A 19663-nucleotide genomic window follows, 5' to 3' on the forward strand; every position below is an offset into this window, starting at 1 on the left:
CCTGGCTCCAGTTGGGGTCATGTGGGTGGCAACCAGTCGATGTGTCTCTCTCACATTGATGTTTCTCTCTCTCTCCACCCCCCCTTCTCTATCTGAAGATAAATGAAAAGTGTCCCCGGGTAAGGATAAAAAAAAAAGAAAAAAAGAAAGAAATTGGACCTCTACAGCGCTCACAAAAGTTAACTTGAAATTGATTAAAGACTTAAATATAAGACCTGGTACTATACAACTCCTAGAAGAAAACATAGGAAACAAACTTCTTGACATTGGATGGGGCAATGATTTTTTTTGGACATGACACCAAAAGCATAAGCAACAAAAGCAAAAATCAAAAAGTGGGACTCTACATAAAACTGCAAAGCTCCTGCACAGCAAAAAAACAAACAGAAAACCAAATATAAAACATAATACATGAGAAATTGAAAACTACAGAGCGGCAAAAAATATTCTCAAAACATGTATCAGATGAGGAGCTAATATCTAAAATGTATAAAAACTCATACAACTCAATAACAAAACCATTAATCTGATTTAAAAAATGGACAGAGGAACTAAATAGGCATTTTTCCAAAGAAAACATCCAAGTTACCCACAGGTACATGAAAAGATGGTCAACATCACTAATCATTGGGGAAATTCAAATCATAACCACTATGAGATATCACCTCACACCTGTTAGAATGGCTGTCATCAAGAAAACAAGAGATAACAAGTGTTGCTGAAGATGTGGAGATAAGGAAACCCTTGTACACTGATAGTGGGGACGTAACTTAGTTTATCCACTATGGAAAACAATATAGAGGTTCCTCAAAAAATTGAAAACATAACTACCATATAATACAGCAATTCTACTTCTGGGCATATAGCTAAACAAAATGAAAATAGTTTGAAGAGAGATATGCACTTCCATGTTTACTGCAGCATTATTCACAATTGCTAAGATATGGAAACAACCTAAGTGTATGTCATTGGATAAATGGATAAAGAATTTGTGGCATATATACAGTGGAATATTAATCGGCCATGAGAAAGGAGGAAATGCTGCCATATGAAACAGCTTGGATGGAACTTGAGGGCATTATGTTAATTGGGATGTCAGGCAGAGAAAGACAAATATGTCTGATATTACTTATATGTGAAATCTAAAACAGGCGAACTCATAAAAACAGAGTAGAATGATGGTTACCAGAAGCTGGGGGCTGGGGGACGGTTGGGGGTGGGTGGGTAAGAGGAATTGGGAATATGCTAAGGGTTCAAATTTAGAACTAGTAGATAAGTCCTGGAGAGCTAATCTACAATAAAATGATGATAGTTAGCAATACTGTTTTATAATATTAAAATTAGCTAAGAGACTAGATCTCCATTGTTCCCGTCACAAAAAAGAAATAAAAATTAGGTAACATGATAGTTTTAGCTATCGCTAAGTTGGCAATCATATTGCAATATATAAATGTATTAAATCAACGTGTTGTATATCTTTCACAATGTTATATGCCAATTATATTTCGATAAAAAGAGCAAGCATTATGTGATGTGTTTTCTTAACTTGAACTCTAAATTGGACTCAAAGTAGAGTTTTATTCAAGATATTATATAGGATGGACCATATGCTATACGGTGTTTTCTCCTATTTCCTGCTAATGCAAGAAAACTAAAGCGAAGGAACGGCGGAGACTTTTGCTGCTTTTGTTAACATCCTGCTTAATGACTGCATCTCAATTTTATGGGTTCTTGGTCACAGGTGAATCCAGGTCCAGGTAATAAAGAAGGCTTGTTAAACAGCGCAGCGCAGCTCAACCAGTCCTTTTCATTATCTCTATTTTTAACTCACATATGGCACTCCTTTATAATCATTTTCCTCTTGTTTTTCATATTTTCAATTTCTATCACGTGTAAAAGTGAACAATGATAAATAGAAACGCAAACCGAGTTCTACAAGCACCCACTAATTTATTTGCACTCCACCTGCTAATTCAAACGGAAAATTTCTGCTGTGGGACGCTCAGCCCAACAGAGGATTCTGGGTTGTGTAGTCCACACGCCTCCTGTGAGTGGAGCACTTCCGCTCCTGGAAAGCCCAGATGTGCTACGTGCTCCGCTGGGGACACAAGGGAGTATAATCAAGTGTTACGCATGTATGGAGACATTTCGGCTACCAGAGGGCGAGGACAGGAACCCAGATTCTTTCGTGCACTCCGGAAAATTTGACTCAGGCCAAGAGTGTTGGAGCCGGCATTATCGCCTCAGGGAGGCGGGGCAGCAGCCCTTGTTCTCCTCGGGGATGCTGGGAAATGTAGTCCCTGAACCCGGCGAAGTCGGAGACACTTCCGCTGCAGGAGGTAGAGCTCGCGGCCTTCGTTTCTCTGTGGGAGGTGAGTGAGCCCCGGGACTCCGCAGCCTCTTTGAACTTTTCTCACCTGACCATGGGATCAGCCGGCCGGCCCTCTGTCCCAGCGAAGAAAAGCCGCGGTCAGAAACAGAGAGTGGGTTTGAGGGGCGGGGCTGCCGCTTGTCTTCCCTTGGCCCCGGCCGCTGCGTTTGGGGCGTTTCGAGAGTCCGGGGTTAGGGGCGGACCAGGATCTCGCAGGGTTGGAGGGTCTCCCGGGCTGCCCGCTGCTATCCTGCCTTCCCCCACCCTTTCCACACTCAGTCACTTTGTAGCCATCAACATTGAACGAGAACTTTAATCTCTCTGTGCCTCAGTTTCTTTATCTGTAGTACGAGCCTTGTACATTTGTTTTGAGAATTAATGGTATAGTACAAGTGACATGTTTTGAACAGCTCAGGCGACCGGCAAGGTGTTAGCTGTAAATATTAGTATTATAACAGTCAGAAAAATATCCTTTTCTCTGCAAGTTTCTTCAAGTGTCACTAGCTCTTTCTGATCCTCACGGAAAAGGAGGCAGTGCGTGCGCTACTTAAGACCTGTTTTTAAGATGGAGTGAGTCACAGATACCCTCTGGTTTTTCCAGGATCAGACGGGATCATAGTATCTGCCAGCCTCCATTTCTTCCCCTGCCCGACTTCTGAAAGGGGCTGTAGAAATGAGGGGAGTGAGCCCAGGGCTCTGGCAGCAGAGTGCCCACTGCGACAGAACTTGGCATTCCTCCTCCTTTTCTGTTTTGGATAGTAGAAGGTATTTTATTAACTAGCAAATGTTTCTGTTACAAAGGTGTTTAGTTATATGGTTAAATGACTGTGACAATATGTAAAACATGTACAGGGCATGAGTGCTGGTCATAATAGTTAAACATTGAGTGCTAAGTGTCATTCTGAGGGCTTTATAAAAATTAACATATTTGCCCTGGCCTGTATGGCTCAGTGGTTTCAGCATCGACCCTCGCATCTAAGAGTTGCTGATTGCATTCCTGGTCAAGGGCACATACCTGGGGCAGGATCCATCCCTGGCCCCAGTCTGGGCCTGCGGGGACAACCAATGGATGTGTCTGTCTCTCATCGATGTTTCTTTTTCTCTCCTCTTCTCTCTCTCTCTCTCCCTACCCTCTCCCTTCCTCCATCCCATCTCTCTCTCTCTCTCTCTCTCTTTTTTTTTTTTTTTATTGATTTTTAGAGAGAGAGGAAGGCAGAGGAAGAGAGAGATAGAAACATGGATGAGAGAGAACATCGATTGGACACCTCCTGCATGCCCCCCACTGGGGATCAGGCCCACAACCTGGGCATGTGCCCTGACCAGGAATCCAACCAGCGACACGGGTTGATGCTCAACCATTGAGCCACATGGGCCACATGCCTTCTCTTTAAAAATCTATGGAAAAAATATTTTCGGATGAGGATTAACAAAAAAATTAACATATTTAACCTTCACAAGGCCCTATGAAATGAATACTTTTATTACCTCTACTTTACAGATGAGGAAATGGAGAGAGAGTAGCTACTTATCCATCACAGTGCTAGTAAGAGCAGTGGGATTTGCAGCTAGGTTCCACATTTTAAAATCTCAAAATTAGAACTAGGAAACAAAATAGAAAAACAATCTGCAGAAATATTCAATCATAAGAAACTGGCTGCAGAGGAGTCACTTGGGATCAAGTTGTGGAGGTAGGTTGAAATCTTATTGTGGAGGATTTTGAAAGTAGGGTAAGTGAGTTTGGATATATTTTATAAATTTTTGAAAACATTTAATTTTATAAATGTTTTATAAATGGAACAATAATTATAGTCCATATTCGGATTATAGTATGAGTGCATACTCATTGTAGTGAATTCAGAAAACATAATAATAAAGAAAAACATTAAGAATTATCCATAATACTAAAATATAGACAATTATTAACTTTTTAATGCATTTCTGTGTAACAGTTTTAAAATGTGTGTTTATATGTTTCATGACATTGTTATGACACACTACCCCCTTAGTTCTTTTTTTATTGATTTTTTTTTTAGAGAGGAAGGGAAAGGGAGAGAGAAAAAGAAACAACAATGTGAGGGCGGAACATTGATCAGCTGCCTCCTGCATGCCCCATACTGGGAACTGACCCCACAACCCAGGGTTCGTGCTCTGACAGGGAATCAAACCAATAACCTTTTGATGCACAGTACAACACCCAGCCAACTGAGCCACCCCAGCCAGAGCAATCCCCTTAACTCTTTACTGTGGAAATTTCCAAAAATACTCAAAGTATAGTATAATGAACTTTCTATATAACAGTTACTCTGCTTCAATCCTTGTTAATCTTGTTGCTTTTTCTTCTTCCCATATACACATTTTTCCCCTTGAGTGTTTTAAAGCAAAGCCCAATGTTAAGTATGATAAATTAATTATCATAAATTATTTATATATGATGACTGGTGGAGGAGAGATTGTATTAGTTTACTAGAGCTGCTGTAACAAAATACCACATTCTGGGTGGCTTACACAACAGAAATTTATTTTCTCACAGTTTTGGAACTGGAAGTCCAGGATCAAGATGTCAGCAGGTTTAGTTTCTTTTGAGACCTCTTCCCTTGTCTTACACATGGCCACCTTCTTACTATGCTCTCACATGATCTTTCTTTTGTGTGTTTGTATGCCCCTCCTGTTCCTCTGTGTACCCAGATCTCCTCTTATAAGGACATCAGTCAAATTGGACTAGGTCCCACCCTAATGTTCTCATTTTAACTTAATTACCTCTTTAAATGCCGTCTCCAAATACAATCACATTCTGAGGTACTGGGGGTTAGGGCTTCAAGAGATGAGTTTTGGGGGCACTCAATCCATGATAGAGATGTTAATAGCAACTCTAAGGTTTCTACTCTTAGCTACTAGGAGAATGTTGCTTATGTGAGAAAGTTAGAAAGACTTGCCATTAGGGAAGGAAGATGATGCATTTTCTTTGGTCCTTAGGAGTTACTCTTGCCACTGGCATATAACAATCGGTTTCTTCTCTCTCTCTCCTATTAGGCTGCAGGACCCTCTGTTTCATGGACCTTGTCATATTCTTCTCAGAGTACCCAGCATGAGGTCGGCAGGGAGTAAGTATGATTCATGTAGCTGTCCAAAAGGGCGCTACAGCCTGGGATTAGAGAACGGAAAAGAAAGATAATCAATATCCACATTTCTTGTCTTTTATTTGACTTTTGGTGGGCTGTAGAATCCATCAACTTTCTCAGAGTAGTTATTTATTTATTTATTTATTGTATTCCTTACCAGAGGATACTTTTGTATTTATCATCAGATAGAGTGGGAGGGAGAGGGAGAGAGAGAAACATCAATGTGATAGAGCCACATCGACTGGTTGCCTCCTGTACGACCCAACCAGGGCCGGGGACAAACCGCAACCAAGGTAGACGTGCGGAATCGAACCCACGACTCATTGGTCTGCAGGCCGATGCTCTAACCACTAAGCCAAACAGGCCAGGGCTCTCAGAGTATTTAAAAGTTGATGTACACTTATGTACAATATTGTCATGGTGTAAAAATTTCCTTAGAGACAAATCAGTTTAGTGTTCAATTATTTGTTTATTGCATGAGGATCATAATGGAGATGATGAGAATAGTTTACATATATTGCACACCTCTTATGTCTCAGAGAATTTTCATTGCTTTCCATGTACTAACTTATTTAATTTTTTATAATAGTGCTATTATTAGTCTCATATAGAAACGAAGACGTAGGCACAGACAATTGAATAAATGACCAGAAGACACAGTCAGCAAGAAACAGAGCCAGCCCTAGTGTTCTGTGTGCAATAACACTGGGCAAGTTACTTAACTTTTCTGTGCCTCCATTTTCTTACCTGCCAAGAAGGGGGTAATAGCAATACCCACCTCCTGAATATTTTGGGAAAATGAAATAAGAGATAATATGTAGAGTCTTGAAATAGTGCCTGGCACATAGTAAATCCTCTATGTATTACAGACTGGAATTGTCCTTTGTCTGTTACAGATGAGTATAGAACATGAAAAATGTAGCAAATTAATGAAAGGGCAAAAAGATATTTGAAGGTATTCTTTTCTCACCCGTCTTCTGTGATACTTCAGTTCTATCATACAGTTGAACAAAAATGAATAGCTTCTGTAATAACCATTGTTTAGACCTAAAACTAATTTGCTGCCTTTTGAATTTAGAGAGTCCTGGGGGATGATTATATGGTTTCTACAACCTTAAAAAGGTGTAACTATGTGTTATTTAATATAGTAACCATTAGCCACATGTGACTGTTGAGCACTTGAAATGTGGCTAGTGCTAATGAAGGCACACAATGGATTTCAAAGACTTAGTATGAAAAAAAGAATGGAAACTATCTCAGTAAATTTTATATTGATTACAAGTTGAAGTGGTAATATTTCAGATATATTGGGTTCAATAAAATGTATTGTTAAAATTAAGCTGACTTCTTTTTATTGAATTTATTAGGGTGACATAGTTTAATAAAATTATATAGGTTTCAGGTGTACAGTTCTATATACATGATCTGTATATTGTTTTGTGTGTTCACCACCCCAAGTCAGTGTGTCTACTAGAAACATTTAAATTACATAGGTAGACCCTGGCCGGTTTGGCTCAGCGGTTAGAGCGTCGGCCCATGATCCAGAGAGACCCTGGTTTGGTTCCTGCTAAGGGCATGTAGTTCGGTTGCAGTTTGTCCCTGGCCCCGGTTGGGGTTGTATGGGTGGTGACCAGTTGATGTGTCTCTCTTACATCGATGTTTCTCTCTCTCTCTTCCTCCCGCTCTCCCTCCCACTCTGTCTGAAGATAAATGCAAAAATGTCCTCAGATAAGGATAAAAAATAAACAAACAAATAAATAAAATTACCTAGGTAGTTTGTGTTATATTTCTGTTGGGACAGCCCTGGTCTAAATGGAAGCCTCCCTTTTCACTCTGAAGATTTGCCTCCTGGGGCGTTTACAAGTCTCTCTTGCCTCTTCGACTTCCAGGGGCATCTTACAATGGAGAGAAGCAGATAATCAGGAGGCCTGGGCGGCAGGCCTAGCCCTGCCCCCAGCTCCTTGGGTGTCCTTGAATAGTTCAGATAAGTCCTTGAGAGATAGAATAAAATAATGTGTGGTTCTCAAACTTTGATCATATCAGACTCTCTTGGGGAACTTGGTAAAAAATATAAAGACTGAGGCCTTATACTATTTCAGTGAGTTTGGTTCTATTAGCTTTATGGGTGATGCTGATGCTGTTCTGGTCACCTCCTATTCATCCTGTTTAGGAAGGAAGATAATTATTGTCTCAATCTCTAGAATCGTTATGAAGATCAAATGCCATACTACGTATAAAGCATTAAGGTAGATGGTGTCTTGGTAGGTAGTAAGTCAGCTGCTATAAATGTCAGCTACTGTAATTATTATTGGGAGCTTTTTGTGAACAGCCCAGGTTTCCTATGGGTAAAATTAGTTGTTTAGAGTTAAACTAAAAATTATTATTTCTCTCCAAAAGAAACCAAGTTGAGGGCATTCTATTTAACACATGTGTGATCTCAATTCCAGAGGACCCTGGTCACTACTGTGCTACTTGGCATGTGTAGCATAAGTGCTGGATTCCTCATCATTACACTGAGAGCAAGTTGAGATGGGGTTATTGCATCTCTCTTAATAAGGTTTCCATACGTGTTCATTGAATTAATAAACTTATTTATGCAATGAAAAATTAGTAAGTTAGCCTGTCTAGTGCTAATTATGCAGGCAATGAAATACTTGTTCTTGCTCTTTTGATGAACACATTCTGTGGATTTTGCAACAGGATTCCATGTAGGCACTGACTTTGAAAAATAGAAAGCACCTTCCTAAAATGGTATTTTTAAAAATCCAAAGGCTCTTTTCCTTCCAAAGGTGACCTTGATTTTGCCCAAGGACAGCACATATTATGAAAGACCTAGAGGAAAACTTAGAAATGGAACCCCTGCTCTCCAAATCCTCACAACTGGGATCACTGTCAGATTTTACAACTCAGAGACCTTAGACTAATTAATCTAGTCTCTCCATGCGCCGCTGCCTGGTGGCAGGTTCACTCATCAGGACCCTGACACTGGTTCTGTGTCTCTGCGGAGTAGTTACTATATTACAGGTGCTGTTTTTGGTGCTTGGGCCATAACGCTGAGTAAGCAATCACAAGGGAGGTAGTTGATTTACTAATTAGCTCCTTTCTCCTCAGAAGTGATGGAAAGGTCTCCCTGCAAAACACTCTTACTGAGCAAAAGTCACTGGGCAAATACATCGTCAAAGCAAAGTGAGTTACAAATTCCAAGGGTATTTCTTCCAAGATTGGGGAGATTTACATTGCCCTTTTCCATACTAGGGTTTTATATCTGAAATCATATGATTAATAATAATTATTTCATAAATAATTAAGCAGTAACTAATGATAATCTCTTAACCTGGGCATTTTATTCTTAATTTCCACCCCCATGCTCCTAGAATCAGATTCTTTCCCTAAGAGCTACAAGGAGAACTTGTATTAGGGTCGCTGTGCAGGGGCTCTTGGAGGAAGGGTGAGTGGTATCTGGTCCCCAGCCCACACTCTGTGTTCGGCTACAACCAGCGCAGGTTAGGAGTTTGTTCCTTGACTCTTTCATGTAAAGCAGCCATATAGGAAACTTCTGTTGAATGTTTAAGCTACCAGACACCATTCCAAATGTTTTATGTGTAGTCACTTAGATGGACTGATACCTTCCTATGCAGTTTTATAGGGCAGTGGTTATTATTATCCCCAATATATAGATTGAACATTGAAACACAAAGTACTAGCAAGTTGGAGATGCCAGTATTCAAAGTCTGAACCCAGAGCCTACACCCTTCACAGCTCTGTTCTCTTCTCCCTCAAGCAGCTTCTTTGGTTTCAGGTCCTCTCCCTATTTCTGTCTGTCGTTTATCCCTAGCTCTCAAGCCCTTATTTCTTTTTCTGTGAGCCCTTAAACTCCCATCTGCTTATTTTTGTCTTCAGAGGCAACCGAGAGACAAGATCTAGAATACTGGTTCTGATATGGGAGCAGGATTCAGGGTCCACCCCTGCCTCTTGACCTCACCAAGCCTCAGCTTCCTTATCTGTGAAATGGGAACAATGGTCATTGTCATCCTTTATTGAGAACTTCCTAAAATGCCAGGTACTATGCCAAGGACATTGCATGAGTTAGCTCATTAATTCCCCACAATAATCCTGTGCCTAACATTCTGTTATCTCCTTATCACAGCTGAGAATTGGAACAGAGGTATCGGCGATTGGACCAAAGTCACACGACTGGTACAACTGTAGCTTCTTCACAGGTACGTGGTGGGTACCGTAATGAAACAATGCATGCCAGATGCTTCTCTAACATGTGCTTAGTGCTTATTTCATGTTAAACATTGCCATTTTTGTTGTTTGTATTATTACTATGATCACTGTAGCATGTTCATTTAAATGACATATTGAGCCTGGCTGGTGTGGCTCAGTGGTTGAGTGTCGACCCATGCACCACGAGGTTGCCAGTTTGATTCCTGGTCGGGGCACATGCCCAGGTTGTGGGCCAAATCCCCAGTGTGGGGCATGCAGGAGGTGGCTAGTTGATGTTGTCTCTCATTGATGTTTCTATCTCTTGCTCCCTCTCCCTTCCTCTCTCTCTAAAATCAATAAAAAGGGGAAAAAATTTAAAAAGTAAATGACATATTGATTACCTAGCTTATAGTTAAATAAATTCTTCAGAGTCACAGGTTTTTCATTTCCCCTTATCTCCATGATAGTCTTTTGTTTATTTTTAGAGAGAGTGTAAGGGAAAGAGAGAGAGAGAGAGAGAAACATCAACATGAGAGCGAAATATTGATTAGCTGCCTCCTGCATGCCCTGCACTGAGGACTGACCTTGCAACCCGGGCATGTGCTCTGACTGGAAATCAAACTGGCAACCTTTCTGTGCACAGAATGACACCCAGCCAACTGAGCCACAGCAGCCAGGGTACCATGATAGTCTTTTAAAGGCCCTACTGTTAACAAAGTAAATTTAACAAGGCCTTAATAGCTTTTTTTCTTTTTAGTATTCTCACCTGAGGATTTTTTTTTAATTGATTTTAAAGAGAGAGAGAGAGAAAGAAACATCAATCATTTGCCTCCCATATGCACCACAATCAGGGATCAAACTCATAATCTAGGTATGTGCCCTGACCAGAAATTGAACAAGCACCCTTTTGGTATACAGATGACACTTCAACTAACCGAGCCACGCAGCCAGGGCAGGACTTCATAGCTTTTTAAAAACAGTCATCTGTGTAGTCAAATTCATAGAGAAAGAATAGTGTTTAGCAGGAGCTGAGGGAAGGAGTGGTGGAGAGTTATTGTTTAATGGGTACAGAGTTTCAGTTTGGGAAGGAAGATTTTCTGGAGATGGATGGTGGTGATGGTTGCACAATAAGATGAATGCACTTAATGAACTCTTCACCTAAAATGGTTAAAATGGTAAATTTTCTTATGTATATTTTATACAGGAAAAAAAATGGTCCAATCTTAATTTTTTTTTTTGCAAAGATGTCAAATTAAGTATGAGAAACCAAGAGAGAATAACTTATTTCAGAGGTCATATGAAAATCATATGATAGAACAACAACCTCTGAAGACTCCATTGCTAGGAACCACTAATGAGGACTGGGTTTTAAAAGTTAGTGAATATTACTTGATTTTCTGCTGCTACTAATGAGGGACCCTGAAAGTGTTCTTTGAGCTTTCTGCCTACTCACTTTGTTCTGACAGCAGTCCTATGCAATAGGCACTGTTAATCCCTCCATTTTACAGATGAAAGAATTAAGGCATGAAGATTTTAATAATTTGCCTAAGAGTTCACAGTTAATAAGTAGCAGTGCCATTTGGCCCCAGGGATTACTCTCTTAACCTGGGTACTTTATTCTCAATTTTCACTCTCTGCAGAATCAGAATTATACCCTGAGGGCTGCAGGAACTTGTATTAGGGCCATGTGTGGTTGGGCGGGTTGTCTGCTGTGGGCGGGTTGTCTGCTGTGTGGGGCCTCTTGGCTGAAGGGATGGGTGGTGTCTGGAACCCAGTCTGCACTCTACTCATCCAGCCACCCCGAGGAAGGGGCACCATTGCTTTTACTGGTACCAGGCTCAGTGGGTATGTGTTCACAGGGTGCGTGCAAGGCGTTCACATAAAACAACCATATGGGTTAGTGACATCCTTGGCCAGAACCTAATGTTTTTTTTCTCTTTCCCCCTTGTGCCTTCCCAAGACTCAGCCCTTCCCAGAAGAAGGACAAAATGACCAAGTTCAAGGTGAGTTGGGCTTGCCTCTTCTAGGTTTTAAATTGTTATCCTATTTCTCAATGATTAGACACATCCTTTTCTTGGGAAGGATTAAAGAGAACAGTAGGTGCCCTGGCCGGTTTTGCTCAGTGGTTAGAGCGTTGACCTGCGAACCAGAGAGTCCCGGGTTTGCTTCCCGCTAAGGGGCATGTACCTCGGTTGCAGTTTGTCCCTGGCCCTGGTTGGGGTCGTGTGGGTGGCAACCACTCGATCTGTCTCTCTCACATTGATGTTTCTCTCTCTCTCTCTTCCTCCTTCTCTCCCTCCCACTCTATCTAAAAAAAACAAACAAAACAAAACTTGAGGGCTGCTACTGGCATCTGGTGCGTAGAAAGTAGGGATTCTGCTAAACATCATACAATGCACAGGTCAGCCCCCACATTGAACTAATTATCTGGCCCAGGATGTCAGTAGTGTCAAGGATGAAAAATCATGCTGTATATAAAGCTATTCAAGACTAATAGAAAATAAAGGCATTTAAACATTGGGAGAAAAAAAAAGACTAATAGCAAAATGTGGGTAAAAATATTTATAATACATACGCTAAAGAAACAACGCTTAAAATCTCTAATAGGAATTTTACAGAGTCAGAAGATTAAAAAAAAAAAAAAAAATTGGCATACAAGTAAAGAATATTAACAGACAGGTACTAAAGAAAAAGTCAAGCCTGGCCAGTGTGGCTCAGTGGATTGAGCATCGTCCCATGGACTGAGAGGTCCTGGTTCAAATCCTGGTCAGGGTGCATGCCCAGGGTTGTGGGCTTGATCCCCAGTAAGGGGTGTGCAGGAGGCAGCTGATTGGTGTTTCTCTCTGACATCGATGTTTCTCTCTCTCTCTCTCTCTCTCTCCCTATCCCTTTCTCTAAAAAAAATCAATAAAAATATCTTTTTTTAAAGTCAAGGTGGTCAGTAAATATATGAAAATATGATGAGCTTATTAATTACTAAATAAGTGCAAGTAACTGAAATAAGTTGTTTTATTGATCAGATTACCTCGGATTTTAAAACATTAGTTGGCTCTGGCAGGTAACTCAGTTGGCTCAAGCATTGCCCCGATATGCCAAGGGTGCAGGTTTGATCCCCAGTCAGGGCACGTACAAGACTCAACCAATCAATGCATAAAAAAGTGGGACAACAAATCGATGCTTCTCTCTCTCAAATCAATAAAATAATAATAAAAAATAAAAACATTGGTTGTATTCAGTGTCATGTATTGTATGGAGAATCAGGAATGCTTAAATTCTGTTGAGGGAAGGATAAAAGAGGGGAACAGTTGAAAATTCGCCATTTTACATAATAATTTTGAAGTTGCATATTCTTTGATGTAATTCCACTTCTTGGAACTTATTCAAAGAAAATAATTAGATGGGGAGTTAATATACATGTAAATAGTTGTTTTACTTCAGCATTTATTATGAAAAGAAAAATCTAAAACAGAATATTTACTATTTGGAATATTTAACTATATTACAGTAAAATTGACCCGGGTCTCTTAGAATCTGGAACCACTTCATGCACATTCTTTACACTTTTCTCAGAGCTGCCTCTGTCCCAGTGAAGGTTGGTTGTGAGGTTGACATTACATGTTTTTGGTGTTGTAGGAGGGGGTGACGTTCAAGGATGTGGCTGTGGTCTTCACTGAGGAGGAGCTGGGGCTGCTGGACCTGTCCCAGAGGAAGCTGTACCGAGACGTGATGCTGGAGAACTTCCGGAACCTGGTCTCAGTGGGTGAGGACAGGCGCTCTGTGACTGAACTGGAGCCCACTGCGGTGTTTGTGTCCTTGGATGTTGGGGTCTTCAGAGCTCTTCAACTGGTTGCCAGTTTTCTAAGTAGAGTGAGATCCAGCGATGGAATTTTTCTGGTCTTCCTCCCCCAGCAGAAGTGTGTTTTTTAAATGAACTGTAAATTGGCAGCATGACTTTTATGTTCTGGGCCTTTCTCATATAGTGATCATGTCCAATTAGTGGGTCATGACACCTATCTAGGAAATGGTACCAGCATTTTTTAATGAAATAAAATAGGGTGGAAAGTATCAGAGCCCCTGGCAATAACTGCACATGGTAGTGAAATCTGCAGAATAGGATGAGAAATGGTGGAGAGGGTGTGATGAAAGTAAGACATTTTTAAAAACATTTTAACAGTTTTATTGAGATGCCATTTACATACACATACTCTACCATACCATACAATTTACCCATTTAAAGTATACAGCTCAATAGTTTTTAGTATATTTTAAAAAAGACATTTTCCCCCAATAATTTACACTTATGTCTACATATTCTGGGGTTTTTGCATAAAATGTGTTTTCTCTGATGGGTCATAATTAATAGTTTGGAAAACACTAATTTTGATGTCCTGAAGACGATTTGGTGAGAAATCACATTTAAAAAAAATAATTTTGGCCTCTGATATATTCATTTTAAATGTTTGTCCCTTGCCTTTTCATAGGGCATCAGTCCTTCACAGCAGGTGACATCCCCCAGTCAGAGAGAGAAGAAAAGCTTTGGATGATGAGGAGAGCAACCCAGAGCCACAGCTCCTCAGGTGAGAGCCGTGCGACTCAGTCTGTCCTACCTCTTGTCACCTCCACCACGGTGACGCTGCTCTAGGTCGGTGCTGCCTGTGGATCACTGCAGCAGTCTTGGTACCACTCTCACTCTTCTGTTTTGCTCTTTGACAATGAATTCTCTACTCGAACTGATTTTGTGAGTGTTTGTCAGAGCTTGCCCTCTGCTCAAAACTTCCATTAGCTTCTTAATTGATTCAGAGTAAAATCCAGGTACTTAAAGTGGCTTATAATGTTCCACATGGCTGCTGCCCCTCTCCCCCATCCCTCTAAATGTGACCTGTCCTTTCCCCCTTGTCAGTCTCTTCCATCCAGTTTTGCCTCTTTGCTGTGACAAGCACACTCCCGCCTCCTCACCCTCTCTTGTTCTATCAGGAGCACTGTTTCCCTCTGTCATTCTCTTGGCCCCGCCCTTACTTCACATAGGGCTTTTTTCAAATGTTAACCTCATAAGAGCCTCCCATGAGTCCTCTGTTCATAATACCTTCTTCTTCTTCCACTTGCTTCCCTTATTCTCTCTTAATTGGTATCTAAGCATTGATCACCCCTTACCATCAGCCCAGTACCTCAATATTGGAGTAAACCTCTAATAAAATAACACAAAGGAAAGGTTTTCAAACACTGCCTGGGGACATCTGTCTGTAAGGGTTTCACTGGACGTTTTGAGCATGTTGGTCAGACATGCATGCAGTAGGCAGAAGAGGAGGCTTTTAGTAAGATGCAGCTTTGTCTTTGGAAAAAATACTCTAGGAAAGTATTTTTCTTTTTTCCAAAACAGGTTTGTAAACATTGTATTTGTTGTGCTGTGTATAAACCTTTTATGCTAAATAACTGTAAAACTACCTTCTTCTCAAAGATGTTTCTTGTATTTCTGAGGCCTCTTCTGTATGTTCTGTATACAATGAAACCATTTTGAAAAGCAGAAACTTAAGCAATCCAAACCTAATGGCTCATTAAAGCTTTTCCCTGTTTTTATTTAAAAAATCATAGTGTTCTGCTTTTGTATAAAGTTTGTACAGCCAGCAATGTAAAAGACTGACACATTTTTAAAAACAAAAATGAAGTAGAAACTCAGAATCCTTTTGATTCAGTGTGCTTATGTTTTTCACAAAGAGGGAAAGAGTAATGCAAGTCTCAGAATTTGGGGATGGTTGGTGTGCCTCACTTCGTTTTACCTTTTGACTGTCTGCCTATATGCCACTGACGATGAAACTGAGCTGTTTGTGCTGCCACCACTGCCACAGCCACTTGGTGCTCCAGGAATCGCAGCTGCAGCGGCCTGTGACTGCACAGAACTTCCTACTCCACTGAGAGCAGCATGCTGAGCAGATAAGGCCTGTTCTTGACTGGATGAGCCTTGTTCAGAACCCGGCTCCACCTGCTGTTGAGGGCTAGACGTTGTAGGTTGCTGCGGGTGTTGAGTTGTCTAGGAAGTATTTTTATTGATCTACAGCCACCAAATTTCTAACTTATAGCTCACTTATGAAACTTAGTACAATTCCTAAATGTGTCTTGTTAGTGAGTAGAGAATGGGAGCCTCATGGATCACCTCTTGGTTTCTAGAGTCATGTAATTCAGAGAACATGATACATGATAATAAAAATAGAACTTTCTGCCCTGGCCGGTTTGGCTCAGCGGTTAGAGAGTCGGCCTGCGGTCCTGAGAGACCCGGGTTCGGTTCCCGCTAGGGGCACGTACCTCGGTTGCAGTTTGTCCCCGGCCCTGGTCGGTTGTGCGGGTGGCAGCCACTCGATGTGTCCCTTCACATCGATGTTTCTCTCTCTCTCTCTCTGTTCCTCTCTCTCCCTCCCACTCTACCTGAACAAAGAATGGAAAAATGTCCTCGGGTGAGGATAAAAAAAAAAATTAAAAAAAAAAAAAAAAAAAAATAGAACTTTCTCCTGGTTCAGTGAAGCCTTAAGGTATAGGCCTAAGTTTATAACCTTGATATTTCTGAACAAAGCATTCACATGCCCATCTCCAAATTCTCTTTATTCTTTTAGGAGACAAGAATCTAAATAACATGGGGATTATTCAAGAAGTTGGATTAAGGCACCTGCCACATGAAGAGTTTTTCTGCTCACAGATCTGGCAACAGGTTACCAAGGATTTAACCAGATATCAAGATTCCATAGTAAATATTCAAGGAACTGGCTCTCAGTTGGAAAAACAAGGTGATACACTTTGTAAATATGAGGGATTTGGTAAAGGCTTTAATCAGAGTTCACATCTTCAGGTTCACCACAGAGTCCAACCCTACAAAGGAGAGGAGTGTGAGAAACCTTTCATTCAGGACTCTTGTCTTCAAATTAATAAGACAGCCCGTGCAGGAGAGAAGCCCTATAAATGTGAAAAATGTGAAAATACTTTCCGTCGGTTTTCAAGTCTTCAAGCCCATCAGAGAGTCCACAGTAGAGAGGAATCGTACAAATATGATATGTCATGTAAGAGTTATAGTCAGAGGTCATATCTTCGTCATCATCAGAGAGTTCCTGCAGGAGAAAATCCACACAGATTTGAGGAATGTGGGAGAAATGTAGGGAAAAGCTCACATTATCAGACTTCTCTTATAACCCACACATTAGAGAAACCCTATAAATGTGAAGAGTGTGGGGTGGGCTTCAATCAGAGCTCATATCTTCAAGTCCATCAGAGAGTTCACATGGGAAAGAAACCTTATAAATGTGAAGAGTGTGGGAAGGGCTTCAGTTGGCGTTCACGACTACAGGCTCATCAGCGAATCCACACTGGTGAGAAACCATACAAATGTGATGCATGTGGCAAGGGCTTTAGCTATAGCTCACACCTTAACATTCATTGTAGAATCCACACAGGAGAGAAACCCTATAAATGTGAGGAGTGTGGGAAAGGCTTCAGTGTGGGCTCACACCTTCAAGCCCATCAGATAAGCCACACTGGAGAGAAACCGTACAAATGTGAGGAGTGTGGGAAGGGTTTCTGTCGGGCCTCAAATCTTCTGGACCATCAAAGAGGCCATACCGGTGAGAAACCGTATCAGTGTGATGCATGTGGGAAAGGCTTCAGTCGTAGCTCAGACTTTAACATTCATTTTAGAGTCCATACAGGAGAGAAACCCTATAAATGTGAGGAGTGTGGGAAGGGCTTCAGTCAGGCCTCAAATCTTCTGGCCCATCAAAGAGGCCACACTGGGGAAAAACCATACAAATGTGGTACATGCGGGAAGGGCTTCAGTCGGAGTTCAGATCTGAACGTTCATTGCAGAATCCACACAGGAGAGAAACCCTATAAATGTGAGAAGTGTGGGAAGGCCTTCAGTCAGTTCTCAAGTCTTCAAGTGCATCAAAGGGTCCACACGGGAGAGAAACCATATCAGTGTGCAGAGTGCGGGAAGGGCTTCAGTGTGGGTTCACAGCTTCAGGCCCATCAGAGGTGTCACACTGGAGAGAAACCATACCAATGTGAGGAATGTGGGAAGGGCTTCTGTCGAGCTTCAAATTTTCTGGCTCATCGTGGAGTCCACACGGGAGAGAAACCATACCGATGTGATGTGTGCGATAAGCGCTTCAGACAGAGATCATACCTTCAAGCCCACCAGAGGGTTCATACCGGAGAGAAACCATATAAATGTGAGGAATGTGGTAAGGTCTTCAGTTGGAGCTCATACCTTCAAGCCCATCAGAGAGTTCACACTGGAGAAAAACCGTACAAATGTCAGGAGTGTGGGAAGGGCTTCAGTTGGAGCTCAAGTCTTATAATTCATCAGCGAGTTCATGCTGATGATGAGGGTGATAAGGACTTTCCCTCATCAGAGAACTCATACAGGAAAGAAGCTCGATAAAATAACGTGTTTTAATACCTCAAAATGGATGCTGAAATAGTCCAGTTATGAAAACAAAACATTCATTTTATGGAAGCGTCAGTATTTCAGCCAAAGCTTGATATGTCACAGTGGTTGGGTGACTACACATCAGAGAAGCCTCGTGAAAGTGGAGACAGTACTTCATGCAGAACCTTGACATTTAGTAGCTATTACACGGAAGAGAGGCTTAGGAAGGATGAGTGTGGTCTGAAGTTAGCCAACAGCACTAAGTGAAATGCCAGAAACTATTCCCCTAGAAGTGTGGAGAGGGTAGCGACTTTGTTGACTGCCAAACCTACTCTGCCTTTTCAGTGCCTAACACATTGTAGGTGTTCAGTAATTGTTAAATGAGTAAAGGAACAGCCATATTTGAAATTTTCATTCAGTTCATCTCTAAATATTTCTTTTAAATTGTACTTGGAAGAGGAATTCTGCAGACTTGGAGGACATTTAAATTAGACACACGGGCACATTTACCAACCTGCAAGTCCTGTGAACTAGTGTATCAAACTGAGGGTTGAAACCCATTAGTGGGTCCAGAAATCCATTCAGCTGGTTGTGACCAGCACTTTTGTATGCTAACAATTGAGGTAAAATTTGCATGCAGCAATGTGCATAAATCTTATGTTTACAGTTTCATGACTTTTAACAAAGGTGTACATGTGTGTAATCACCAAAACCAATGTATACAATATTTCTATTAAACCAGTATATTTCTTTGTGTACATTTCCAGGAAATCCGATCTTCAGTGGCAACAAGTATTATGATTTCTGTGCCATAGATTAATTAGGTCTGTTTGAGCTTCATACGGGTAATTAGGTCTGTTCTTGAGTTTCATATGGGTTCAATATATACTCTTGTGTCTGTATTCTCTTGATCAAATATATGATCATCTCAATAGATTCAGAGAAAATATTTGACAGAATTTAACATAGCTTCATAATAAATATTCCTCACTGAGATAAAAGGCATCTGAAAATCTTAAAAGCTAACATTCATTTTTTAATATAAGGAATAATTTATATACAGTAAGATGGAATCTTTGATGTATCATTTTGTATTTTGGCAAAAGCTTATTGTCATATTACCACTACAATCAAGGCATTTAACAGTTCCAGTATCTCCACCCAAAAATTCCTGTGTACTCTTGTAGTCAGCCTTTCTTCCCACCCCGACATTCTTAGCAACCGCTGACCTGTTTTTTGTCTGTGTAGCTTACCATTTCTAGAATGTCATATAAATGGAATCATACTATAACCTTTGAGGTCTGGCTTCTTTCACTTCATAATGCTTCTGAGAATCATCATTCTTGATGTATGTATTAGTCATTACCTTTATTGCTGAGTGGTATAATATGGATATACCATATTTTGTTTATCCACTTATGACTTCAAGGACATTTGGGTTTCCAGTTTTAGTAAATAGTGAAGAAAGCAGCTATAAACATTCACGTACAGGTTTGTGTGTCAACATAAGTTTTATTTGTCTTAGTAAACACTTAAAAGTGGGATTGCTGGGTTGTA

General features: G+C 40.8%; 1 protein-coding gene across 5 annotated transcripts; it reads left to right on the plus strand.

Annotated features, from left to right (window-relative positions):
• The first annotated feature begins 2318 nt into the window (after nt 1–2318).
• ZNF45 (zinc finger protein 45) lies at nt 2319–19122 on the plus strand. 5 transcript variants are annotated; one of them, XM_036275172.1, is made up of 9 exons: nt 2339–2372; nt 5402–5472; nt 8602–8676; nt 9391–9550; nt 9638–9710; nt 11660–11702; nt 13333–13459; nt 14181–14276; nt 16302–19122. In XM_036275172.1, exons 6-9 carry the CDS (start codon nt 11688–11690, stop codon nt 18116–18118), a joined length of 2055 nt encoding a protein of 684 aa, XP_036131065.1. In that variant the 5' UTR covers nt 2339–2372; nt 5402–5472; nt 8602–8676; nt 9391–9550; nt 9638–9710; nt 11660–11687; the 3' UTR covers nt 18119–19122. The 5 variants fall into 5 exon arrangements, with proteins under 5 accessions (XP_036131069.1, XP_036131066.1, XP_036131068.1 ...); XM_036275173.1 differs by lacking the exon at nt 8602–8676 and having other exon boundaries at nt 2330–2372; XM_036275174.1 differs by lacking the exon at nt 2339–2372 and having other exon boundaries at nt 5400–5472; nt 8605–8676.
• Nucleotides 19123–19663: the final 541 nt, after the last annotated feature.

Source organism: Molossus molossus, unplaced genomic scaffold (assembly GCF_014108415.1).
Source record: "Molossus molossus isolate mMolMol1 unplaced genomic scaffold, mMolMol1.p scaffold_m16_p_21, whole genome shotgun sequence".
In the NCBI taxonomy this organism is placed as follows: Eukaryota; Metazoa; Chordata; class Mammalia; order Chiroptera; family Molossidae; genus Molossus; species Molossus molossus.

Excerpts from the sequence above, each read along its gene's own strand:
- ZNF45 (XM_036275176.1), top strand. Across the intron at positions 13,460-14,180 it reads CCGGAACCTGGTCTCAGTGG|GGCATCAGTCCTTCACAGCA; the intron begins GTGAGGACAGGC and ends GCCTTTTCATAG. Across the intron at positions 14,277-16,301 it reads CCAGAGCCACAGCTCCTCAG|GAGACAAGAATCTAAATAAC; the intron begins GTGAGAGCCGTG and ends TTATTCTTTTAG.